The sequence below is a fragment of the Anomaloglossus baeobatrachus genome, chromosome 3, assembly GCF_048569485.1.
Source record: "Anomaloglossus baeobatrachus isolate aAnoBae1 chromosome 3, aAnoBae1.hap1, whole genome shotgun sequence".
Lineage (NCBI taxonomy): Eukaryota > Metazoa > Chordata > Amphibia > Anura > Aromobatidae > Anomaloglossus > Anomaloglossus baeobatrachus.
The window spans coordinates 84,890,770-84,918,623 of record NC_134355.1 but is presented as its reverse complement, the minus strand read 5'-3'; the positions used below and the strand labels follow the sequence as shown (position 1 = coordinate 84,918,623).

The following is a 27,854-nucleotide window of genomic DNA, read 5'->3' as shown; positions in this document are numbered from 1 at the left end:
CTGATCTGGTATAAATCCTAAGTCATATGAAAAGGCTTGTTTAAAAGGCCACTTTTGACTTTTAGGATTGCAACTTCCAATAGGTGGCACCAGAGTTTGTCTCCTTCCTGAAGAGACAATTAAAAGCAATTCACAAATTTTTGGCTCATACCCTTCTTGATTCTCTTATTGATGACCAGGGCAGATTTTTCTTAAATGAAGAATAATTAATTCAGTTTGTATGATAGCCAAATGGTATCTTCCTAATAAAGGTCAGATTCCTACATGTTGTTCTTTTTTAACATCTCTCTCTGATTTTACAAGAGTTTTGATTACAGGCAGAGTCTTCAATTTCACTTTGAATCCTTAAAAGGATTGTTCTTTTGGACAGGGTACTGTTCCTTTGTGACAACGCCGTTCATTGAAAAGGGTCCTCTATACCCTCCAGCTGACAGATGTCTGGAACATATGAAATCCACAAAGTGAAAGGCTACACATAAATTTGTCCCCTACACCCTTTTCATAGAGCTACATAGAATTATTTCTTTTGAGTCACCATGCGCTCTTGTGGCAACAATCTACTTCAATTGGAGACATATTGTGGTTGGACCATGCTCCAATTTTTCTTTCCTTTTCCTTTTTCCAACCAAAGCTCTTGGGCATGGAGATTCATAGTTTCATAGTGTTTAAGGTTGAAGGTAGACTTAGATCCATAGAGTTCAACCCATGACCTAGACTAACATGTTGATCTAGAGGAAGACAAAAAAAACCATGGGAGAGACAGTAAGTGCAACATTAGGGGGAAAAATGTCCTTCCTGACTCCACATACAGCAATCAAACTAGTTCGCTGGATCAACAGCCCATCACAGAATCTAGTGCACATAACCAGTAATAGTATATTATATTTGTCAAGAAAGGTATCCAGGCCTCTCTTAAATTTCAGTTTGAACGATAACCTTCTTAAAAGAATCTATGCACAACGGATTTGAAAGAATCTACTCACTCCATCATTAAAGTTCACGTCAGATCAAACCTCAATTCATTTACAATGGGAAACTCAAAGTGTGACATGAGGAGTATCCTAATTAAGTATGGTTCTAGACTTAAAAAAAAAAAGAGACCTCTGAAGCTTGATAATTTATTACATCAGATATATATCCTTGAGATCTTACACACGCAAACACTGTCCCCAACTGACATCTAAAAAGAGAAAAGAACTCAGAGCATTAGGCTGGGGCCACACGGGGCACTAGTGCGATGCTCGCATGAGACTTGGCTCGCGCTGGCAGCACAGCAGGAGCCGAGTGTCATACGAGTCTGCCTGCATCTGAGCTCCGATCATGTGAGCAGACCTCAGCTGCGGGGGGCGGGCTGGCTCTGCAGAGGGGCAGGCTGAAACGGAGGAGGGGAGGGAGGGATTTCTCTCCCTCTCTCCTCCGTAGTCGGCTATTGCCATTCTCGCACTGCACTGGCAGTACACCGGTGTACCGCGAGTGCAGTGCGATATTTCTCTCGCCCCATTCACTTGAATGGGTGCGAGAGAAAGAATCTCAGCTTACAATCGCAGCATGCTGCGATTGTTTTCTCGGTCTGATTTCTCGGTCTGATGGTTAGGGCTGAGAAAATAATCGCTCATGTGTGCTGACACACAGGCTAGAATTGGTCCAAGGGGAATGCGATGTTTTATCGCACTCCACTCGCACTGATTTTCTCGCCGTGAGGCTTAGGGGTGCTTCACACACAGCGAGCTCACTGCCGAGATCGCTGCTGAGTCACGCTTTTTGTGACGCAGCAGTGACCTCATTAGCGATCTCGCTGTGTGTGACAATGAGCAGCGATCTGGCCCCTGCTGCGAGATCGCTGCTCGTTACACACAGCCCTGGTTCGTTTTCTTCAAAGCCGCTCTCCTGCTGTGACACACAGATCGCTGTGTGTGACAGCGAGAGAGCGACAAATGAAGTGAGCAGGGAGCAGGAGCCGGCGTCTGACAGCTGAGGTAAGCTGTATCCAAGATAAACATCGGGTAACCAAGGTGGTTACCCGATATTTACCTTAGTTACCAGCCTCTGCAGCTCTCACGCTGCCTGTGCTGCCGGCTCCGGCTCTCTGCACATGTAGCTGCTGTACACATCGGGTTAATTAACCCGATGTGTACAGCAGCTAGGAGAGCAAGGAGCCAGCGCTAAGCAGTGTGCGCGGCTCCCTGCTCTCTGCACATGTAGCTGCATTACACATCGAGTTAATTAACCCGATGTGTACTGTAGCTAGGAGAGCAAAAAGCCAGCGCTCAGTGTGCGCGGCTCCCTGCTCCCTGCTCACACTGGTAACTAATGTAAACATCGGGTAACCATACCCGATGTTTACCTTAGTTACCAGTCTCCGCAGCTTCCAGACGGCGGCTCCGTGCAAGCGCAGCGTCGCTTGCACGTCGCTGCTGGCTGGGGGCTGTTCACTGGTCGCTGGTGAGATCTGCCTGTTTGACAGCTCACCAGCGACCATGTAGCGATGCAGCAGCGATCCTGACCAGGTCAGATCGCTGGTCGGATCGCTGCTGCATCGCTAAGTGTGAAGGTACCCTTAGGCCTTATAAGATCAAAAATCTCAGAGAAAGGGAAAAGTTCAAACATTTTTTTTATGAAAAATCAGATAAATGTGGGCCGCCTCTTTCAAGATTCCTCCATCCTTGCTCTGTTGCAACATACAGTATATCCAGTGCATCAAGAGACCTGATGGTAGGGATGTTCATAAACTAATCAAATTTATTGACATGTTCCTTCTTCATGTTATGAGAAGCTGTATAATTTCAAAGGTCACTATTCAGACCATACCCCTTTAGATCTCATTGATTAGATTGGGAAATATATCTAAGAAACTCCTTTACTTTACTTGGATCATCATTAGTGATGGGCAAGCACTAAAATGCTCAAATGCTTGCCACTCTATTCGAGCTGGTCAGATGCTCGGATGAGCTTGACACGAGTAACAAACATTATGGAAAGTCAATGATTGGCTTGTTCGCGTCTCTGCCCACATACAGCTTGCCATAAACAGAGCATTTCTGGAATGAGGGTGGTTTTTTTTGGGAGTGGGGTTACACTACATCTGAGAACCTTGACTGACTGGCTCTCCCTGGGGTGCCTGCACACATCATCTAGTTAAGCTAGCCTGTGTGTTATGGTTATTGTTTCAAAAACTAAATATCTGAGAACCTGCGATACTTGGCTGTACTCTGAAAATACCTGAGTACGCGAATGCGCGATCAAAAACGAGCAGCGCTGAGCACATTCATCTATCAGTAATCATCATGTCTCTGATGCAGCGGAAGATAATACACTGACAAGCAAAAAGGTATCAATGTATTGAACTTTTGACTTTCAGGTTCCATATCTCACCATCCACTACAGCTGAAAATGTGAGGCTACCTTCATTGTATAGACAATGATCTTGGATATCTTATACATAAATTTGACTTGCAACTATTTAATACATGATTGCAGGTTCTTGTCATGTCACTGCATTGTTACAGTTTTGCTCCTAATGATGGAAAAATCTTTTTTTTTTCTGTATACTACAAATTACAACCTGTTTGATCATTCCCTAATAGCTCAGCGTGTTATTCGTTTGATTCCTAAGTAAAAGGTCACTGGTTTGAATCAATTAGCAGCCATGAAGATTTCCCACAAAAGGAGAAACTGCATCATCCAGCTCATCAATAGGTGTGTTTCGGGCAACAAAATTGCCAAACTGCATCATGTGAGTGCCATGAAAATTGGAAGAATACGAAATGAAGACCATCCATCCATTTAAAAGCCAAGAGGTGGAAGTCCAGGCAACATATCGGAGTCAACAAGTTGGCTATCAGTTCTGGAGCGACAAACACGGCAATGGAGGTGGTTCGTATGCTTTGTAACTATAAGATCACAGACGTCCACGTAAGCACCGTGTGATGAACGTTACACAAAACTGGAGTGGTGGCTCGAAAAAAAGATGAAGAAGCCTAGACTTTAATATTGTCATAAGAAGGGTTGGCTCAAGTTCGCAAATACAAAAAGTTCAAAATTGAAAGCGTGTGATTTGGAGCGAAGATACGAAAGTCAACAAACTGGGCTCTAATGGGTGAATTGGTCTGGAAGAAACAAGGTAAATACAGGCTAATGAGAAATTGAAGAAACTATCAAGGTCGATGGAGGAAGCCTGATGATATGGGGTTGTTTCACAGCCAAAGGCATTGGATATCGAGGATTGATGCTGACCTATATGTGACTATCCTACAAGACGAGTTACTTCATACACTCAAGTACTATTGGTATGAAAAGGATGACAGTGTTCCAGCAGGACAATGACCCAAAGCATACATCGATATTGGAAAAGAAATGGTTCAATGACAATGAAATAAGGTGCTGCATTGGCCCCCAAAGTCTCCAGACCTCAACCCAAGTGAACACTTGTGGGTAGAGATGAAGAAAAAGCTGTATACATACCCAAGGGAGTCGATCAGTATGTACCAACATTGGAAATATGTAGGAGACCTGGGATTAGATTTCGGTAGGAATATTTATGCATCTTATTGAGAGCATGCCAAGAAGGACTCAGGCAAGGTTGAACGCCAAAAGAGGATTTATAAAACACCGTACTAACAAAATAATAAAAATTTAAATTTTGATTTTTAGGAGCAAAACAGTAGCAATGCAGTGCATGACAAGAATCTGCAGAACTAATATATATCATATGCTATATAGTTGCAAGTCAAATTTATGTATGAGACAGACAGACAATATAACAGACTACCATCATTTTATAGACTAACATTTGAAACTGTTGTGCAAGATGAGATATGGAAAATGAAAGTCAGAAGTTCAAAACATTGTTACCCTTTTGCTCGTCAGTTTATCTCAGAGGAGGAAATCAATATTGCAAGTCAATAAATACTCTCCGGTACATGCTCTAGAACAGATGGATTCACACTGGTATTTGATACATTTTTTAGAGCCCAATTAACTACAGTAATGGCTAAAACCTTTACATTAGAATTCTCCCTAAATCAAGAAAGGATCTTTCAGTCACAGTTAATTATTGTTCCAATGCCTTGTTAAATGTTGACATTAAATTATTATCAAAGATATCTGCAGACAGAATAGCTTTTTTGCTGCCTTCCCCTATCAATGCAAATCATTTATGATTCGTTAAAGGCCAAGAGACAATGTTGACACTTCTAAAGCTAAATATAAGTCCACAACCCTTGGTCTATTATTACTGTTAATGCAGAAAAGGCCTTCATTTGGGTTCATTGGGAGTTTAATGAAGGAGGTGTTATTGGACATAATGTGAGATAGTGATAGTGACAATAGTGATGGGCGAATCCGGACTGTAGAAGTCCAGACCCACGCGGGATACGTAGTATCCGTGCACCAACCCCGGGCCCGGAGTTCTCAGGGAACTCAGGGTAACTATCCAGAACCGGCCACCAAGGAAATTTAAAAACTAAAAAAAAAAACCAAAGAAAATAGGAATAAAGAACGTGTGTTATACTTACAGAGTCTCTCTTGTGGCTGTAAAACTATTACTGGGGCCACTCATTAACCTTATACATATTCACTTCTTCCCCCACCCGCGAGCAGTCCCGGTGTCTGTTATTGTTTTTGATACTGTATGCTATGTTCAGTTTGCACCAGTTCAGACTATAAAAGATTAGGGAGTGCCTGCAATTCTTCTATTTTGTGATTGGTTACAGTCAGACCTCACCCCCAACCTGTGTGACAGAGTGTCTGACTGCTTGGAATCACAAATACCATGTGAATCCCTTACAGTGGTGTAAAATAAATAATAAAAATTGCCATAGGGTCCCCCCATATTATGATATTAAGCACAGATAAAGCATATGGCTACAGGCTGCAGCCCCAAGAGGTGTGCTAATCCTATCTGTGTATCAAAATTAGAGGGAACCCATGTGGCTTTTTTTTAAATCATTTAAATAATTTAAAAAACCGACATGCATTTCCCCCTTCAATTTTGATACCCAGCCATGATTAAGCTGACAGCTGAGGGCTGGTATTCTCAGGCTGGGGAGATCCATTGTTATTGGGCCCTCCAAGCCCTCTGCATACGCCCAGAATTTTCGCATCCATTAGATACAACAAACCCAGCACTTTAACCTGCTCATCCCAATTGCTCTGGTGCGGTGGCAATCAAGAGGTTAATGACCGCTCGCAGCTGCCACTAAGCCCTAGATTAGTAATGGGAGGCATTTATGAGACCCCCCCATTGCTACTCTGTAAGTGAAAAGAAAAACACAAACACCAAAAAAATCCTTTATTTGAAATAGAATGCAAAAAAAACCCCACCCTAATACACAGGTATAAAATAGGTTCTGTAATTTACAAATCAGCATCTTTTGCGGATGATATTATATCTCTCTCAATCTCGAAAGTCCCTACCCTTTTTAATGAAGGAGTTTGAAAAATTTGGTTTTCTAAGTGATTTCAACGTAAACTACTAAAATCTGATGCCTTGAATATATCACTACTGCAGGAAGAAGTCAACTATGTGATGGAGAAATTTCTGTTCAGATTGCAGTCAGAAGCAATACCATATTTGGGAGTGTCCAGTCTGATTATTTTAAACTTTTTCTTCTTAATTATCAATCTCTTTTAGATTGAACTCAAAGACCTTGTGGTCTACAGTAAATTGAAATTATCTTTGTTCAGAAGGATAAACGCTATCAAAATGGATATCTTACCTCGCTTCCTATATAATTTTTCAAACCATTCCCATTTCTCTACCTTACAGCCTTGTCTGTAAGATATGTTCTGCTTTGGTTAGGTTTGTGTGGGGTAGATCTAGACCCAGAATTTGCATATGAACATTAACTTATCCCAAATCTATAGGTGGAGCAGGTCTCTTTAAGTTCAAAATCGTTGTGTGGTTCTCTGGGCCGAACCTGGGTTGGTGCCATTTGCTGTATATTGGGAGATTTGTATTTTCTTACTGCGTCTTTCCCTTCCCCCCTCCCACTTTTCTAGACAATACCTTCTTAATTGTTCCTCTGGTTTTTTTTACATAAAAGCATATTGAAATTAACACTTCTGTTTATGATTGAAAATCCAAATACTGGTCATTTCTGCATGCCACTTCCTTGTTAAACATTTAGTTTTATATTGGATGATGGTCTTGTACCACCAATTATTCATAATGCAATACGTGTGTTTTATATTTATTTTTTTTGCTGCATCATTGTCTGTTAGGGCTAGGATGCACGTCAAGTAAAAATGTACAAGTAGAATGGGATATATATATATATATATATATATATATATATATATATATATATATATATGTATATATATATATTATGTATATGTATATATATATATATATATATATATATATATATATATATATATATATAAAAACAAAAAAAAAATCGCATTCTATCCGGACCCATGTTATTCTATGGAGCCGTTCCCATCTGCGATTATTTTTTTTTCAGCCCTAATCGGACCAAGAAAACAGTTGCAGCATGCTGCGGGAGGAATCTGATCCGTTTTCACTCGCACCCATACAAGTCTATGGGTGCAAGTGAAACATTGCATTGCACTCATATGACAGCAGAGTGCAATGCGATAATCACATCAGCTGGCAATGGAGAAAGGGAGATAAATCCTTCCTTCTCCTCCGCAGTACCCGTCTTGTCCTCCGCAGCTGTGATCCGACCGCAAGATCACAGTGGCATGACACTCGGCTTACACTCGCAGCACAGCGGGAGCAGAGAGTCGCATCTGATGCACTCGCATCGGATGCCATAAGCTCGTGTGGCCCCAGCCTTAAACTTGACGTTCAATAAAAACAGATTCAACACAAAATTTTGCGTCCTTTTCAGTGTACCCACCAGTTTGGGGCAACTGCCTCAGAATGGGTTGAACCGGCTCGTAGCCACACCCAGCCATTAAATTCATCCATAGTGGTAACGTTTCTTACCCAAGAAATGTTACTCCAGTCCATGACTGGAGCAGCATTTCTGCAGAGGCCACTGATGATTTGCACCATTCATTGGTGTGCGTCACTTAATGAATTTAATACATCTTATTCCTGAATGTCCCTCATTATAACACCAGTCAATTAATAGGGGGCTCAAGTTTCCAAATTGAGTTTCCTAAACTACATATCTGAGCCAAGCCAAAAAGTGCAACAAAACCCTAAATTTTCCATTTTGTAATGAAGTATTATGTTTCTTTAGAATGTTTTGGGGAGATTTAACAAAACTGGCACAAATAAAAATTTAAAAAGAGTAAGTACAGATCACTTATGAAAAAAGAAGGAAATTTATCAAAACAGGAACTTGGGAAAAGTAGAAAAACAGATTCCATTCTAAATTGGTTGCTATCTGAAACTTTTAGGATTTTCCCTGTTTTGATTATTCTGCCTTGTTGTCCTAAGGAATTCTCTAACTTTGGCCAACAGACCCACACACCATGTGAGGGCACACTTATTTTCTTGGAAGATAAACATTTCTTTGGAAGGGTAGCATGCAGAGAAGAGCAGGTACCACGCATTACGAGTAATTATCACCATATGCCCCGACTATTAAGGTGTCAGCATAATTTGAGTACAAATGTAATATATATGATGGCGTTTCATTTTGCCAAAAATTGGAAATGCAGGCTTGTATTTTTTTTTCCCCCCTACAGAACTGCACACGATGTGTAACTTGTACAAAAGCCATAAGGCCGGTTTAATTATCTCTTTAAATACACTTATGTAAATCTTAGTTTGGATGGTAAATAGCGGCATCTGCTCACTGTCAGCAAGAACCGTCCAAGTCAATTTTGATTTCTTTCACAAACCAAGTGCACTTGTTTTATCCTTCTTAGTCCTCAGGGGGAGAATTGGGGTAACTGGAAACCACTTCACTAGTCAGATTTATGCATGACACATCAAATGCTTCTTTTGCTATTTTTGTATAGATAAAATTACCCTTTATGCAAAGGACATTATCCAGAGCTAAGCTATAAACAAATTTCTTCGCAAGCTGGAAGAATTTCTTTTTTATCTGGCAGGCACATGTGAAAAAAGCAGCTCTTCAGAATATATTCCCAAATACCTCACTTCATAAGTCACATTTATTTATATGACGGATGTAAAATGTGGGTAAAGTTTTGAGGTTTACAAGCGCACCTTAAATGAAAACCTGCAGTAGGACGAGTTTCTATATACCGTATATATTTTTTGCTTTGTCAGTAAATTGTGCATTGGTTTCTATCACTATAAAGTCCTATATAGCCCAATTTCTCACTTAAATCGGTGCTCGTACGCAGTGTTGTGGTCATTTATATCATGGTTTATTCCCATACAGTGTGCAATTAGCCCATGTATAAGACTTTTGCATGCTCAGACCGGCTGATGAGGTTATGAACCCTCGTTTGTGGATTATTGCCGGTCTAAATGGCCCTTCAGACTCAATTCAGCTTTGACACAGACATTTTAGAGCAGAACTTTGGTGCCACCACAGAAATATATAACATGCTACTTATTCAGTGCAGGAAAAGCCTTGGTACTGTATTGCCGCCTGAGCAACAATGTGGTTATTCCTCATGAGGCAGAAGTCCAATAGCCACTTTTATGTCAAAATTCCCACCAGCATTTTGGCGCATTTTGCCTAGTAAATCTTGCAGTTTTTAATCGTCCCCAATTTAAAGGGGCTGTCACGGACTAACATTTATAATCTATCCAGAGCATAGATCCATATTAGACTGGTAGAGAGCTGATAACTGGCATCCCCACCAGCGGTGGTCACAGCTGGAACAGCTCGGCTCAGTACAATGTTTAGTGTCCACCCCTGATGGCACCAAACCTCATTTCCACTGATCGGATATTGATAACTGGATAGGTCAGCCATATGTTAGTCGTGAACAAAACCCTTTAACCCCAAGGACTTTTACAGTTTTCTTAAGAGCAATTTACTTTGTAGTGGTGGCTTGCTTAACCTAAGAGGCAGTCCTGGCAAATGTTATGGGGGCTGTGGTAAGAGGTAGGCCAGTGCTGAACAGCTTTACCAGCTTCCCCCCTCCCAGTCATAAACTTCTCAATAAGGAGTTGACTGCAAAAATATTTTTCAAATACAACCAAGTTCACTAACAGCAATGTAAATGTATATCTGGACTGGTGGTCGTGGCAAGAAGCAAGAATGTTACCATTTCTATCTATGGATGTGTGAATAAACTTTCAGGGTGCCTATGAAAATGATTCTCTAGATCAGTGTTCCTCAACTTCAATACTCAGGGCCCACCAACAGTGCAGGTTTTCAGGATTTCCTTAGTATTGCACAGGTGATGATTCCAACACCTGTGCAATACTAAGGAAACCATGAAAACATGCACTGTTAGTGGGCCTTATGGGCCTAGACAATACGAAATCATAGTGCACATTACTGTTAAGGAAGAAGTCACAAGTTAGTATTTATCACCCATCCATAGAATCACTAATGTCTGGGGGTGATCACAGGCACTGTTCTTTTTATCGTCTATGAGATTTCAGAAGACAGCTGAATACAGCCTTTGGCTTTCTCCGACACTTCCCTATACAGTAAATGGAGTGAGTGGTCATACACACTCACAGCTATCGTTCCAAGCTGGACACTTCACAGGTCCAAGCTTGGGACTGCTGGGGGTTCTTGCTGTGAATTCTAAAGCGATCACCAAATAATCTGCACTGTGAATAGGTAATAACTTACTAAGATGGGACGTTTAATAAAAATTATACAAATAGCTAAGACATAAATGGAGACCTGAATTTATATTCAGATTCACTTCTATAAAACATGGATGTCTAAAATAAACATTTCATGTACAACTCCAAATGCAATAAAGTTGGATCCAATGATTTAGAAAGCTTGTATGGACATATTTTATTCACAATTAAAAGTATAACACATATTAGAAGGTTAATGTTATATATTTTTCCATTTAATTTGAAAAAAAACCCAAAACAACTATTTTAGTGATTGATGGCAACAACACATTCCAAAAAAGTTGGGCCCTGGCCATGTCTACTATTTTCCCTCTTCTCTTACAAAAGTCCATAAACTTCTGGAAGTGAGGAGACAATACGCTGGAAGTTTTGGAGAGGAAAGTTGTCCGATTCTTGTCTGAGCAGTCCACAAGAAAGAATGAGGGGGCACTTACCGGCATTAAAACTCTTCCTTTATTGAAGTCTCATAACAACATGAAAACAGACAACAGGTATACGGTAGGACACAGGGAACATCTGGACAACAGCCATTTTGAGCCTCCCAGTGCTTCTACAAGACCTATAGAAACGCTGGGATGCACACATCGGCCTTTGTCCAGACGTTCCCTGCATCCAACTGTATACCTGCCAACTATTTTAATGTTTTTATGAGACTTCAATAAAGTAAGAATTTTAATGCCGGTAAGCCCCTCTCATTTATTTCTTGTAAATTGCCTAGTTATATTGATATTTTTTTTTTAGAGTATGCATGACCGTAGTAGTCAACTGCAATGGTAGACTTTCTTTAATTTAGGGCTGTATATCAGAGGTTCACCGGTGGTGCAGCTCTGGATTCTTTTCATTGGCTCTTCTTGTCTGATGTAGGATTCTAGCTGTTCAACAGTCCTGGGTCTTTGCCAGATTTTTCATTTCATAAGTTGCCAAATGTTTTCTATTGGTAAAAGGTCTGGACTGCAGGCGGCCAATTCATCAGCCCCACTCTTCTTCGGTGAAGCCATGATATTTTGATGGGTGCAGTAAGTGTTTTAGGATTGTCTTGCTTAAATATGCAAGGCCTTCACTGAAATAGATGTTGTTTGGATGAAAGCATATGTTCTTCTAAATCCTGTATATAATGCTCCTCATAGATAGTGACTTTCAAGATGTGTAAGCTGCCAATGCCATAAGCACTAATGCAGCCCTCTATTTTCAGAGATGCAAGATGCAGGAACTGTGTGCTGATAAACTGGATGGTCCCTTTCCTCAAGAGTTTCACATTTTGATTCATCCAACGACAGATCAGTTTTCCATTTTACCTCAGTACATTCTAAATGAGCTTTGGCCAAGGAAAGATGGCAGCATTTCTAAATTGTGTTAATACATAGATTCTTTTTCAAATGATAGAGCTTTAACTTGCATTTGTGGATTGAACAGTGAGCGTGTTGACAGACAATATGTTCTGGAAGTATTCCTGAGCCCATGCAGTGACTTGCACGACCGAATCATGTTTGTTTTTAATGCAATGTTGCCTGAGGGCCCATAGGTCACAAGCATCCAATATTGACAAGTTGGCCATGTCCATTGTGCACATAGATTTCTCCACAATCTCTGATTCGTTTGATATTATGCAATGTATGTTGTGACATATTCAATGTCTTTGAGAAAAACTTTCCTCAATGGAAAATTGCAAATTGTTTCACTATTTTTAGATGCAGTTTTTCACAGATTGGTGAACGTCTGACCATCTTTTCTGCTAAGAGACTCTGCCTCTCTTACATGCAGTATTTATACAGTCAAGTGATTTAGTTGAAACCTCCAGCGGTTGACCTTCCAGCTGTTGAAAATAGACCTTCCAGCTATTTTTCATTGCTATCAATTACTTTTACAAATATTTGCTAACCTTGCCCCACTTTTTTGTTGTTGTTTTTGTTTTTAGATGTGTTGCTGCCATAAATTTCTACATGCGTTAATAATGAGTTAATTTGCAAATAAAAATGGAAAGATGTCTAACGTTCACCTTCTGATCTGTGTTCTATGTTCTGTTGTGAATAAACTATGTCTAGAAGATTTCTAAATTATGGCATTCCTGTTTTCTTTACAATTTACACAAAGACATAACTTGTACACATTTTATATTGGTCTTACCAATAAATTTATTTTGCATAGACTCTAGCAAAGCTTGGTGTGCATCTTCAGCTTGTAATGCAATAGAACATTCCCTGGCCAATATAGTTCTTACAAGATGCTCTCCACAACCTGCAAAACAGAAAGATTAATTAAGGAGCTTAATGGCATAATTCACGTGAGGTGTTTGATTCATGAATCGCCCAATACATTTCAGGGGTTCAATAACAATTGGTATTTAAACAGTCCTCCTCATCATGCTGTTGACATCATGAGACCAAGATGACCCCTAATAATTGAACAACAGTACCTTGCCATTGTGAGGCTTCAAGCAGGACGTTCTCACACAGAAGTGGCCACTGAGCATAGAGTGTCAAACTATTTCATCAGTAGGTTGCAACAGAGACACAGAGAGACTGAAGCAGTCACAGAAAGGCATAGAAGGGGGGGGCGGAGAGGGTCTTTTGGCCACATCCCACTCAGATGACCGCTTCATTGTGAACAATGCACTTCGGAACTGGATAATTAATACCACACAACTCCAGGGCATATTTAATGGAGATGAGAGGCACCGAAGGGTTGCATCAGGCCATTTGAAATTATTTATATTAGCGTGGTCTGTGTGCTAGACGACCTACAAGGGTACCTGACCCCACCACCAGGCACAGGCATCATCGTCTGCATGGACCAGGGAGCATCTAAGATGGCTTTCACATTACGTTTTTTTTAACATGCGTCATGAACTTTTTTTTAACGAAAAAACGGATCCAGTGCAAATGCGTTTTCATTTCAATGCATTTGCAATGGACTTGCGTCAACATGCGTTCACATGCGTTTGCGTGCGTTATAGTGAGGATCCAGTGACTTACAGTTTTTTAACTTTTTTCAAAAACGCTACTTGTAGCGTTTTTGAGCTGCGTCCAAATACTGTTTTTCACTGGATCCTGACTATACTGCATGCAAACGCATGTGAACGCTGGCATGCTGATAGACAGGATCCTGCTTGCTCTACTGAGCATGCCCAGAAACCAGCCTGGCGTGATCAGTCTCTCACCCTCCCTCTCTCCCCCTCCCTACCTCCCCGTCCCTCTCTCTCTCTCCCCCCCCCTCTCTCTCCTCTCTCTCTCCCCTGCCTGAGAGCGGTGGACGCTCGTAACCAAGGTAAATATCGGGTAACCAAGCAAAGTGCTTCATTTAGTTACCCGATGTTTACCTTGGTTACGTGTGCAGGGAGCAGGCAGCCCGGCTCCTAGCAGCTGCGGACGCTCGTAACCAAGTTAAATATCGGGTATCCAAGCAAAGCACTTCGCTTAGTTACCCAATGTTTACCTTGGTTACCAGGGTCCGCAGCTGTTAGATGCTGGCTCCCAGTCTATCACGTTCAGTTCCCCTCACTCCCGATCACATGACTTCAATGCCCGCCCATAAACTTAAAGTGACAGGATCCTGCAAAATAACACATGCGTTTGCATGCGTTTTTCTTTGTAAAAACAGGATCTACTTTTACAGCAAAAAAAGTTCATGACGCATGTTAAAAAAACGTAGTGTGAAAGCAGCCTAAGATGGACAAGTGATCAGTGGGTTTCAGTCCTGTGCATTAATGAAAGTCGATTCACGCTAAGCAGAAATGATGGCAGCCAGCGATGTTGGAGATGACAAGAAGAGCGCTATGCATGCGCAACGGTTGTCACCAGATGAGCCATTGGTGGTGGTGGTGTTACAGGGTGGGCAGGTTTGTCTAGACAATACAGGACTGCACTACACTTTGTGAATGGTACAGTGACAGCCCCTATTACTGGAATAACATCCTTAATCCAGCCATTGTGTCTCTGCATGAAAAACAGAGGCCTCATTTCTTATTTGTGGACAACAATGCTCCAGCTCATCAAGGTCACATCATTAGGCAAGGGAGACTGAGGAACCTCAAAGTGGCCTGCACTTTCTCCTGACCTGATCCCATAGGATTTCTACAGAATTCGGCTGAGTTTCCAGTAGAGGTAACTCTGTATCCCAGAACTTCAGTGATCTGAGTGCCGCCTCTAAGAGTGGGATGCCAAGTGTCAGCAGACAATAACTCCACTTGTAAACAGCTTGAGACATCGCTGTCAAGCTGTAATTAATGCTCAAGGCCACATGACAAGTTATTGAGACATTGGTATGAATGTTTTACCATAGTTGCATTCTTAGCAGAGATGACAGAGAATATTCCATATGTATCACACTTTGATGCCCAAACTCAATACAAAAAAATAAAAAATCGTCGTATTCTGCATAAAGGTTCATATTCAATCCAGACAATGCAACTGCCCCTACTCTTTTTAATGTAGCATTTAAAGATATCGTTATATATAACTATATTATATACTTATTAAATTTCCTGTTTCCACTGTTCTTGTATCTATAGAAGGAAACAATTAAGGTATGTGCTGCCAAATACAGGAGCTCTATCAAAAGATATTATCAGTAGTTTGAAATCCAAGATACAAATGATGATATACATGTACAAGATGCATAACAGCTAAATATGGAACAAATCAATTATACAGTGAGTAAACAAAACCAGTGCACCACACACACGAGTGGTCTTGCATGAGATACCTGCTAAATATCCTGATTTAGGACAGATACAGTTGCTTCAAACACACAATTTATAAAGTAATTTTCATAATGTCTAGTAATACAACTCTTCTGACAAGAACAAAAAAGAAAAGGTAAAAGTATTTAAAATAACAGATCCTCTAGTTCTCATAGCTGGAATACCTCTTCGCAAAACTATGCAAACCTTCTTTAAGAGACATGTGGATGGTAAAGCTGACCTACAGTGAAAAAAAGCAAACTCCACAGTGTTAAAGGGGTTGTCCACTACTTTGGCAACCTGTACTCATTCCCCTTGTTTGCCCCCCGTATAAAAATAAATAACCCTATACTCACCTCCAATGTGACCACGGTCCCAGCGATGTCTGAAGTCACGTTCCCGGGGCCCACGTGACATTGTTATGACATGCAGGGCCACCAACAAATCCACGCCTGGCGTCTCCTTGCCTTTGGACATTTGACCAGGAAGTCAGCGCACGCACATCCTGCTTAAATGTCTGACGGTGGGGAGACAAAGGCTGGGTGCTGATTAGTCGCGGGTCCTGTGTGTCATAACAATGTCACATGGGCCCCATAAATGCGGCTTTAGACGTAGCTGGAACCACGGCCACAGCGGAGGTAAATATAGGCTTATTTATTTTTACGGGGCAAACAAGGGGAATGAGTAGGGGTTGTCCAATTAGTGGACAACCTCTAAGAAATTCTCAGATATTTATACTATATGGATATATGTATGGTGATATTTACACAAGTTTATGACATCCCAATCAAAATCCATAGATATGAATATTGATCTCCCCTTTACAGCTAGAACATCTTCCACTCTTCTAGAAAGGATTTCTACGAGGCTTTGGAGGTGTCTATGGGAGTTTTTGACCAGTCATTCAGAAGAGCATTTGTAAGTTCAGACTCTGATGTTCTTGGAGAAGGCCTGTCTCACAATCTCCATTTTAGTTCATCCCAATGGTGGTTGATTGATGAGGTTATTGTTGGGTGATCTGTGTGGTCTTTTCAAGTTCTTCTACACCAAACCCTCACAAAACATTTCTTCATGGACCTTGCTTTGTGCACTGAGATACAATTTTGTTGTAAATAAACAGGGCCTTCCTCAAAATGTCACCACAAAGTTAGAATCACACAATTGTGCAAAACTTGTTATGCTGAAGCATTAAGGTTTCCCTTCAGAGGAACGAAGGGGCATAGAACGCACTTGAAAAACAAATCACGTAGCATTACCCCTCCTCCACCAATTTTTACAGGCGGCACAAGTCATGCATGCGTCGGGATGGCCATAGAGCCCCATACCATGGAGCTCTTGGGGCAGATATTTTGAGCGGAGTACAATACCAAAAAAATTTGGATCTGTACAGTTTTTGAGTCAGTAAAGAAGTGGTGACTTTTAGGCATGCTGTGCTCCTCAGCGATTGTCTACTCCGCTGTATAACTTTAAATGCACTGTCACTTTGTGACTGAATTGCGGTCATTCCAAAATGCCATCACTTTTTAATAGTCTTACAGATTATTGTGAAATACTTAGAAACAAAAACGTTTCACAAACTTGTTACAATAATGGCATCATATTTCTGATTTGGCACACACTAGACTTCATTTTCTATTTTAAACTATCTTGAGTGGTATCTTTTATAGAAGTAGCTTAGTCTTCAAAACTGAAGTATGCACGCAAACCATCTGAGGCATATTATAGACTAGAAAAGTGCCCTTTAATGTATCTAACTTTTTACAAAGGTTATACATAGGTGTATAGGTGGTTCTTTTTAGAAAAATAAAAAAATAAAGTTTACAAAGTGAAAGGCAATGGAATTTTGGGGAAACTAACAAGAACTGTGGTACAACAGTGATGTTCTATCTCTACGTTTTTTCTAAAATGTAGTAGCCCACAGATAAGAGCAGCTCTCCGTATTCAGAGACCCAGGTAGGATTTAATATTGATGTGACTCAGGCAGCAAGAAACTGATGACAGCTGAATAAATAAAGATAAATGCTTGGTATATAACTAGAGTTGAGCAAGTATCGAAATATTCTTGTTCGCGATACTCTTAACGAGTTCTGTGTACTACTCGCGTATTCGTTCTAAAGAGCGAATGCAATTCAATGGGATATGTGAGTATTTTTCGCTGATTTGGAAATGCAAGTAATTTTCTGCTGGATTCCAGCAGAAAATTACTCGCATTTCCCATTGACTTGCATTGTACTCGATACGAATATCGCAAACAGAAATATTTCGATACTTGCTCAACCATAATATGGCACAAATACACACACACCTAAAGTTTAACTTCGATAAAAAATAAGATAGCTGTAACAAATACTTTGCAATTGCACATTGAGGACATACAAATTATTCTCTTGGCAAAAAAAAAAAAAAGTTAAAAGGGGAAACAATAATTCAGGTACACTTCTCCGCTCTATGCTCAAATGAATGGAGCGTGTAAATGGAGCGTGTAGCCAGAGAGTGAACAAACTCCCAAATAGCACAGACAATTTTTATTTGTTTTTAATTAAATTAGAATTTTTTATTTGTACACATATATACAGTATATCCATATTGTCTTATTCTACCTTCAGACTGATGGCAATATCCATCAGTCTCCTAAAACATTACAGATGAATTGTGCATGCTTGATAGCAGCAGTATTGAGATAACGCTTGGAAAAGCAACATTCTTAGGATTGCTAGGGGTCCCAGCAGTCAGATCCCAAGTGATATTCCCTATCACATAGATGATGAGTTATCATCAAAATGTTTTAACCTTTTAAAAAAAATAAATAAAATTGTATGTTAGTGAGTCATGCCATCTACTAAAATACTTGACATCTGAAAAATGCCCCATTTTTTGGCTACAAACCTCTGGTCTCGGGTCCTGTCAGGTCCTCTTTTGATCATTGCCAACATATGAAAAGGCAGTGATTCCCAAACTTTCTGACCTTGAGAGTGGGTCGCGAGCCAAATTAACGAAATTTAGCGACGCCCAGAGCCCCATTACCAGTATAATGACAGCCAAAGCTTTTCCACATAAATCACCAGGAGACAGTATACCAAATTCCAAGGGTTCCTACCGCTATTCACATCTGTTCTTCTGTGTAGGCTACTCACCAATGTCAGCATCTGGAGATCTGTTCTTCATAGCGGTTTGCGAGACATGGTGAAAATGTACCTAACTGTCAGACAGCCGCAAGTCACACATTATGGGCCACCCATGAGCCACATGTGGTTGTCTGACCACAGGTTGTGGACCAAAGGGATAAGGTTTTTCTGGTCATCACATTACCAGAGCTTTGTGCAAAACAAGTTGGCTGACTACTCATTTTAGTAACCAAGCCAGCACCCTTCTCCGTCACGCCCTACCTATAAACAGAAAATGAGCCGGGTTTAGCTATTAAAAGGAGATGACAACCAGCACAGGTCACATCCTGACAAACACGATATAATAATAATATTTAGTCATTTGTATAGCGCTATTAATTCCACAGCGCTTTACATACATTGGCAACAATATCCCCATCAGGGCTCACAATCTAAATTCCCTATCTGTATGTTTTTGAAGTGTGGGAGGAAACCAGAGATCCTCGAGGAAACCCACGCAAACATGAGGAGAACATACAAACTCCTTGCAGATATTGTCCTTGGTGGGATTTGAACCCAGGACCCAGCACTGCAAGACTGAAGTGCTAACCACTGAGCCACCGTTCCGCTCGTTCAAGCAGAAATTTGAAGAGAACAGTGAGGACCAGGAAATGAAACTCCATACTGACATCAAATATATCACTGTATATTTTATAACAAAGCACATTCATTTTTTTTTTTCCAAATGGACAACCCATTTAAGGCTTTGACTTGTTAATGTGCATCTACTGTAACAACTGTTTGCACAGATCCTACAGCACCCAGTACACTGATGTCTTTATGGATGCCCCCACTATACATTTATTTATTTGATCACCACAGGTCTCCAATTGTGAAAAATGTAAATTTAAAAATAAAAAATAAAACAGTTACGGAGTGGAGCAGAGTAAATGATCATGATGCATGAGAAAAAAAAAAAAGTGTAGAACATGTCATTTTCTACAACCGTAACGCATTATACTTTAGATATTCCAAAAATAAGAGGAGTTGAAAAATGCTCAGAAAATGGTAAATTTTACAATAGCATGTTTGAACAATGATTGAAAAGCCACAAATCACAAGCTATGGGTGGCGCTAAAGTGAATATAAGAGGTAAACCCCCCCCACCCTAAACTCCACTACATTGTAATTTAATGTCTAAATCAGACAGTCTGATCTATAACTATTGCTGCAAATCTCTGGCCTATTTACATTAGGCCCCTGCATATATGGCCTCCCAATCTAGTAATGTCAGAAATAGTTAAAACCACATTATAGGAATCCTGAAGCATAACATTTCAACCACCACTGAATTAGGTTGAGCCTAAAAGAGCCACAACAAAAGAAAGAATGCTCCACTATTCATTTTAAAGATGACAACGGAAAACACGCAAGATGGTCCTGCCAGACACTAGAAGTACCAACGGGCTTCAACCATATGAATAACCAAAGTGATGGTTGGGAAGTGGCTCCAGAACAGAAAACTCCTCTCGTGGAGCAAGGTCTACTTGCAGCATGTCGTGGAGAAATTATTGTAATGCTCCTTCTTTTGAAGGACTCTGCTTTCAACTCAGGAAATTAGAAACAGGAATGCCAGAGGGCATACACATCCAAGGCTGTACACTGGAACACACACGTTTTCAATTACGGAACATGAAAGAAACTTCTGATGAACGAAAGAAATGAAATCCAGCCTTATTTCTGGGAGCCATATGCCGAAGACTTTGGAAACTTGACATCAACTCCATACTGGGCCTTGCTTACTCCTGATTCAGGTTGTGCTACACAATCTAGCCCTGGATTCCCCAACAGCGCCCACTATTGATCGAGAGTATAAATACGGCAGAAATATCTTAGTCAGCAAGTTTCAGGTCAAGTTTTCCAACATACAGTATATTGCCAAAGTGAATACACCCATCAGATTTAGAAAAAAAAATATTTTATTATATCTTTTCATGGGACAACACTGAAGACACGATACTTTGATACAATGTACAATAGTCAGTGCGCAGCTTGCATAACAGTGCAAATTTGATGTGTCCTCTAAATAACACAACACACAGCCATTAATGTCTAAATAGCTGTCAACAAAAGTTAGTACATCCCTAAGTGAAAATGGCTGAATTGTGCTCAAGTAGCCATTTTTCCTCCCCGGTGATATGCAATTCATTAGTGTTACAAAGTCTCAGGTGTGACTTGGGAGCCGGTGTCTTAAATTTGGTGTTATCGCTCACACACTCTCTTATACTGCTCACTGGAAGTTCAGTATGGCACCTCATGGCAAAGAATTCTCTGAGGATCTGAAAAAAAGAATTGTTGCTCTACATAAAGATGTTTTAGGTTAGAAGAAGATTGCCACCATCATAACATTGAGCTGCAGCTCAGTGGCCACGACTATACAGCAGTTTAATCAGATAAGTTAAGACTCAGAACAGGCCTCACCATGGTCGACCAAAGAAGTTAACTGTACGTGCCCAAAATCATATTGAGAAGTTTCCTTTTCAAAATAGATGTATGCTGCCAGCATCGCTGCAGAGGTTAAAGGGGTGGGGACTGATGAGACTAAGATAAACTTATTTGGTTCAAATGGTGTCAACAGTGTATGGCAGCAACCAGGTATGGAGTACAAAGACAAGTGTGTGTCACCTAAAGACAAGCATGGTGGTGGGACTGTCATGGTTTGGGGCTGAACGAGTGCTGCCGGCTGTGGAGAGCTACAGTTTGAGGAAAACATGAATATGAACATGTACTGTACCATATTGCATTACTCACGTACTCAAACAAGATAACAACCCCAAACACACCTCCAAGACAATCACTGCCTTGCTAAAGAAACTCAGGGTAAAGGTGCTAGACTGGCCAAGTAGGTTTGTGCATCTGTAGGGCATCCTTAAACAGAAGGTGGAGGAGTGCAAGGTTTCTAACATCCACCAGCTCCGTGATGTCATCATGGAGGATAGAAGAGGATTCCAGTGGCCCAAGTGAACCTTTCGTGAACTCCATGCCAAAGAGAGGTAAATAGTGCTTGGAAATAATATTGGCCACACAAAATATTGACACTTTGGGCACATTTTGGCCATTTTCACTTACAGGTGTACTCACTTTTGTTGCCAGACGTTAACGGCTTTGTGTTGAGTTATTTGGAAGGCAAACAAAATTTACACTGTAAAAGTATATGCACACACTGCAGATTAGGTGCAGATTGTTTCTGCATGAAAAAATGCACCTTGTGGCAGAAAACACCAAAAAACGCATGCGTTTTTATGCCTTGCTGTTTTGTTTTAGGGAATTCATTGGCTGGAAGGGCTGAAAAATGCAAAAAAAAAAAAAAAAGCGCACCAACATTTGACAAGCTGCGCTTTCTTATACCCAAAACATGCAAGGAAAAAAAAGAAACAACGTGTGCATAACACTTCAGAATTCTCATGGACTTTGCTGGCATAAGTATAGACATGCAAATTAGGGCAACAATCTGCACGATAAACTGCACTAAAACAGCATTAAAAAAAAAAACAAACTCTGCTTGCCTACACAGACTTATACAAGCTGTACATTGACTACATTGTATCAAAGTGTTATATATTTTCAATGTTACCCCATGAAAAGATTTACAGTAAAATCTTGGTTTACGAGAACAATCCGTTCTGGGAGTGTGCTTGTAAACCAAGCTACTCGTCTAGCAAAGCAAGATTTCCCATAGGAAATAATGCAAACTCAGACAATTCGTTCCAAAACTTGTGCAGTGTGCCATCCTGGTCCCCTATTGTGCCATTCCACACACGCAGAAACACACACACACACACACACATATTATGCTCACCTTACCTTTCGTTCTCTCGACGGCCTCCTGGTTCTTGTAGTCCGCAGGTATGTGTATCCAGTAACCATCGCGACCGTTGCCGGAGCTTCCCCAGTCAGCGTGTCAGCAGCAGACGTCATAAGCAGGAGCCGCTAGCCTCTGATTGGCCAGTGCGCTGACGTCAAAGGCATGAGCCGCTTGCCTCTGATTGGTCAGCGCACTGCTTTTGAGAAGTGCTGAAAGCGGAAGTTCCTCCATCGTCGCGATGGTTACCGGATTCACATACTGTACCTGCGGTCTACAAGAATCAGAAGGCCGGCGAGGGAACGGAAGGTAAGGTGAGCATAATATGTGTGTGTGTTTGCGTGTGTTCGTGCGGACTGCAAGAGTGGGTCCGAGCACGATGACAGTACAGAAATGGAAGTGTGTGCGGTGAGTATTTGCTCGTACAGCAAAGCATGCTCGTAAACTGAGTTACAGCAAGCTTTGCTTGTATAGAAAAATGCTCGCACACCAAGTTACTCGTAAACCGAGGTTCCACTGTAAAATATTTACAAAAATGTGAGAGGTGTATTAACTTTTTTTTAAAATACTATAAATATTTAACATGAAATCCTAATGGATTGAAAATGACTAAATAGGGACAGACTTCACAACCGGTGCACCTAAAAAAAAAATCTGAATGAAAATACAATGCATACTGATCGGATTAAAGGGAACCTGTCACCTACAATATGCGTTCTGACCTATCAGCAGACGGATGTGTGCCCTAATTACACCTTCCTACCCATCCCTGTTTTAAAAAACTATATAATATGAAAGTAATAAAAAACGTTTTATTACCTTCATATTTCCTATGTAAATAGCAGGGTATATGGTCACAGGGGCGGCGCCTTGCCCCTGCATACTTTCCGTGGTATCATGCCCCTGTAGGCGTGATATCATGGAGTCACATGAGCGATTTCACTGTCGCTCATTCTATCCTGCGTGCATTGTGCCAGGCTTTGTTTCCGGGTGTTCATGCGCCGGCTTCAGACGCACACTGCACGTGCGCAGTGCGCGTCTGAAACTGACAAGGGGAACCTGGAAGAGAAACCTGCCGCAATAATAAGTGTAAACATGCGCAGGATAGAATGAGCGACGGTGACGTCCACAGGGGCGTGATACCACGTAAAGTATGCAGGGGCAAGGCGCCAACCCTGTGACCATATACCCTGCTTTTTACATAGGAAATATGAAGGTAATAAAACGTTTTTTATTACTTTCATATTCCACAATTTTATAACACAGGGATGGGTAGGGAGGTGTAATTAGGGCACACATGCGTCTGCTGATAAGTCAGAACGCATATTCTATGTGACAGGTTCCCTTTAATTTATTTTATGTTTTCAGAGATCAGACAATTCTGAAACCAGTGATAACAAACACATGTAAACTACAGTTCAAAAGTTTAGGGTCACTTAGATATTTCCTTATTTTTTAAAGAAAAGCACATTTTTTTTCAATGAAGCTAACAGTAAATTATACAGAAATACACTCTATACATTGTTAATGTGGTAAATGACTTCTAGCTGCAAACGTCTTGTTTTGAATGCAATATCTACAGGTGTATAGAGGCCCATTTCCAAAAACCACCACTCCTGTGTTCTAATGGTACATTGTGTTTGCTAACTGTGTTACAAGGCTAATGGATGTTTTGAAATCCCTTGAAAATCCTTGTGCAAGTATGTCAGCACAGCTGAAAACAGTTTTGCTGATTAGAGAAGCTATAAAACTGACCTACCTTTGAGCTAGTTGAGAATCTACAGCATTACATTTGTTGGTTCCATTAAACTCTGAAAATGGCCAGAAAAAGAGAACTTTCATGTGAAAATCAGCAGTCTATTTTTGTTCTTAGAAATGAAGGATATTCCATGAGAGAAATTGCCAAGAAACTGAAGATTTCCTACAACGGTGTGTACTACTCCCATCAGAGGAGAGCACAAACAGGCTCTAACCAGAGTAGAAAGAGAAGTGGGAGGCCCTGCTGCACAACTGAGCAACAAGACAAGTACATTAGCGTCTCTAGTTTGAGAAATAGATGCCTCACAGGTCCTCAACTGGCAGCTTCATTAAATAGTACCCGCAAAACACGAGTGTCAATGTCTACAGTGAAGAGGCGACTCAGGGATGCTGGCCTTCAGGGCAGAGTGGCAAAGAAAGAGCCATATCTGAGACTGGCTAATAAAAGAAAAAGATTAATATGGGTAAAAAAACACAGACATTGGACAGAGAAAGATTGTAAAAAAGTGTTATGGACAGACAAATCAAAGTTTGAGGTGTTTGGATCACACAGAAGCACATTTGTGAGACGCAGAACAAGTGAAAAGATGCTGGAATAGTGCCTAACGCCATCTGTCAAGCATGAAGGTAATGTGATGGTCTGAGGATGCTTTGGTGCTGTTAAAGTGGGAGATAAAAGGGATTTTGAATAAGGAAGGCTATTACTCCATTTTGCAACACCATGCCATACCCTATACCATGTGGGCAGCGCTTGATTGGAGCCAATTTCATCCTACAACAGGACAATGACCCAAAGCACACCTCAAAATTAAGCATGAACTATTTAGGGAAGAGGCAGGCAGCTGGTATACTCTCTGTAATGGAGTGGCCAGCTCAATCACCAGATCTCAACCCTATTGAGCTGTTTGACCGTAAGGTACGTAAAAAGTGGCCATCAAGTCAATCCAACTTGTGGGAGGCTTCTGGAAGCATGGGGTGAAATATCTCCAGATTGCCATTCTAGCTGTTAATTTGATGAGGTAAAGGTCTGCAAAGCTGGAATTGCTGCAAAGGAACATTCTGTGACAAAAGCAAAGGTTGAAGGAGAAAATTATTATGTCAAGTAAAAATCATTATTTCTAACCTCGTCAATCTCTGGACTATATTTTCTATTAATTATACAACAAATTTGAGACATAAAAGTATGATTTTTCATGGAAAAGACAAAATTGTCTGGGTGACCCCAAACTTTTGAACTATAGTGTATTTTGCTTTTATAGTTTTATTTTCAATGGTGATTTGAACCCCTGCTTTTTATTTTTTCCAAATGTTTAATGTTTTTGTTTTTTTTTTACTGTTTTACTAGTCCCCTTAAAGGGACTTGATGTTGCGGTTGCTTGTGCAATACAGATCAGTGCATCAGCACTGTACTGTATATCAAAAGTCACAATCTCCTATGCTGCGAGCTGGTGTTCTCAAGAGGATCCTCAAGGAAAAAAAAACACAGGGGTCATCAGCTGACCCCTGGCTGTCCTGAAAAAACATCGGGCCCCATAGGAAATTTGTTTTTTTTTTGTTTTCTTAATTGTCAGAAAAAAAAATATCTTGAGTGACCATTTCCTGAGACCTGTAGTGCTTTCAATTTGTACTACAATGAAGTGGTGTGGCCTTGTTTTTAATACTTTGAACTGACGTTTTTATTGATAACATTTTGGGGTGGATCCCCATTTATTACATTCTTTTGCAGCGCTGCGGTAGACAAAATATTTAGAATTCTGAAGTTCAGATTTTTTTCTCATTACGACTAATTTCTTTATTGTAAGCAGAGGACTGACAGGTTGTGATTTGTTCACATTTTGTGATTTCACCAGCAATTAACAATAATCTGATCCGGCTTTATAATATATATGAAACTTATCTGACTGCTGTTAGTCTACACAAGATGGGCAGCACCCCTTGTACAGAGTGCCATTGTTGCCAATTCTCGGAATGCTGACTTTCGGCATATGCTATGGTCTTCCCCCAATATCCTCTTTTTGGATCAATGTTTTTAAATATCTACTGACAAACCCTAAATTGTGTGAGCCCAAGTTTGTGTTGTTTGGGATTGTTAGATGAAGAACAGCGGCAGCATCACACTCAACTCTGTCACAGGGAAACATTATTCTTAACCAAGAAAAACTGCTGACTGACAAACCCCCCCACAATTAACAGACAGATGACCCTGGTAAACACTACAGTGGAACCTTGGTTTTAGGCTATGTGCGCACGTTGCGTCGGAGTACCAGCAGTTTATTCTGCACGTTTTCCTTCCCTTGGTTTTTGACCAAATGGCTTTTGACCATTTTTTAGCGCTAAAAACGCATGCGTTTTTACCGCGTTTTTAGTGCGTTTCAGCGCTTTTTACCTGCGTTTTCACCTGCGTTTCTGCAGATGCGTTTTGTAGATCAAGACACTGAGAAATAAAGTTGAAATAGTCAAAAAGAATGAAAAAAAGAGAAAAAAAGTATAAAATTAACTTTTAATAAAAATATATGGGAAATTATCAATTTTTATGAAAAAATAGTGGTTATGCACATTTTAACAGAAAAATAGGTGAAGTTTATTATTTTTTAACATTTAAATTTCCGGTTATTGTGTGTGTGTAAAGGAACATTAGAACCCATTAATTTTTGGCCAGAAAAGCATGCGTTTTTGGATCCAAAAACGCAGTGCAAAAGCAGGTAAAAAGCATGAAAAACGCAGGAATTGTGCTTTTGGTTGCATTTTGCTATTTCTCATTGACTCCAATGTTAAGGAAACGCTGCAGAAATGGCAAAAACAACTGACATGCTGCTTCTTTTTCAGCATGGTTTTTGACCACAAATATGCAAATTAAACGCTGCAGAAAAAAAAGCAAAGTGCAGACAGGATTTCTGCTTTTCCCATAGACTTTGCTGGAAAACAAAAACGCATGCGTTTTAGCACAAAAACGCTGCTGCTAAAAACGCTGCAGAAACACGGTAAAAAACGCAACGTGCGCACATAGCCTAAGACATACAGATAGGGACTCTAGATTGTGAGCCCCAATGGGGACAGTGTTGCCAATGTATGTAAAGTGCTATGGAATTAATAGCGCTATATAAATGAATAAAATTAATTAATTAATTAAGAGAGTTTGAGAGTGTTTTGCAAGACAAGCAAAGCTTTTTACAAATTTGTAACTTTGATTAAGAGCAATGCTTTGCAAGAAGAGCAAATGCTCACCATGCACTTGTCTGGTTCTGTCCTTTCACCATGCTCTGACCCGCTCTGGAGGTAAGTTTCTGTACATATGTACTGTATACTATACACCGTATACCATACACCGTATACCATTGTACAGTACAGTATATACTATACAGCATGTCTAAATTTGCATTTGTGGATATAGTATTGTACTTTCTTTCTGCTAACCAGTACAGCACATTGCTTTACTGTACCCCTCGCACAGCAACAATTTTATTGTAAGCCAACGTGCAGTTTAATTTGTTTTATATGCGTTTACTGTACAGTATGTTGTATTAGTGTACTGTAATAATTTTATATGAATACCGTAAATTAGTTTGTATTTTTATAATAAGTTTGTATAAATACAGTATATATTTTTGGGCTGTTGAACAAATTGTCTGTGTTTCAATTATTTCTTATGGGAAAATTTGCTTTGATATAAGAGTAACTTGGTTAAGAGCACACTCCTGGAACCAATTATGCTCATAATCCAAGGTTCCA

The 27,854-nt window shown here is 40.3% G+C and overlaps 1 protein-coding gene across 2 annotated transcripts in view; it reads right to left on the bottom strand.

The window, feature by feature from the left end:
- The window catches only part of TASP1 (taspase 1), a 231,985-nt gene that overhangs the window by 47,916 nt on the left and 156,215 nt on the right, over positions 1–27,854 (bottom strand). For both annotated transcript variants that reach the window (XM_075338063.1, XM_075338064.1), the window contains exon 12: positions 12,848–12,958. In XM_075338063.1, coding sequence (XP_075194178.1) covers positions 12,848–12,958 — 111 coding nt within the window. The remainder of the gene's footprint in view (positions 1–12,847; positions 12,959–27,854) is intronic.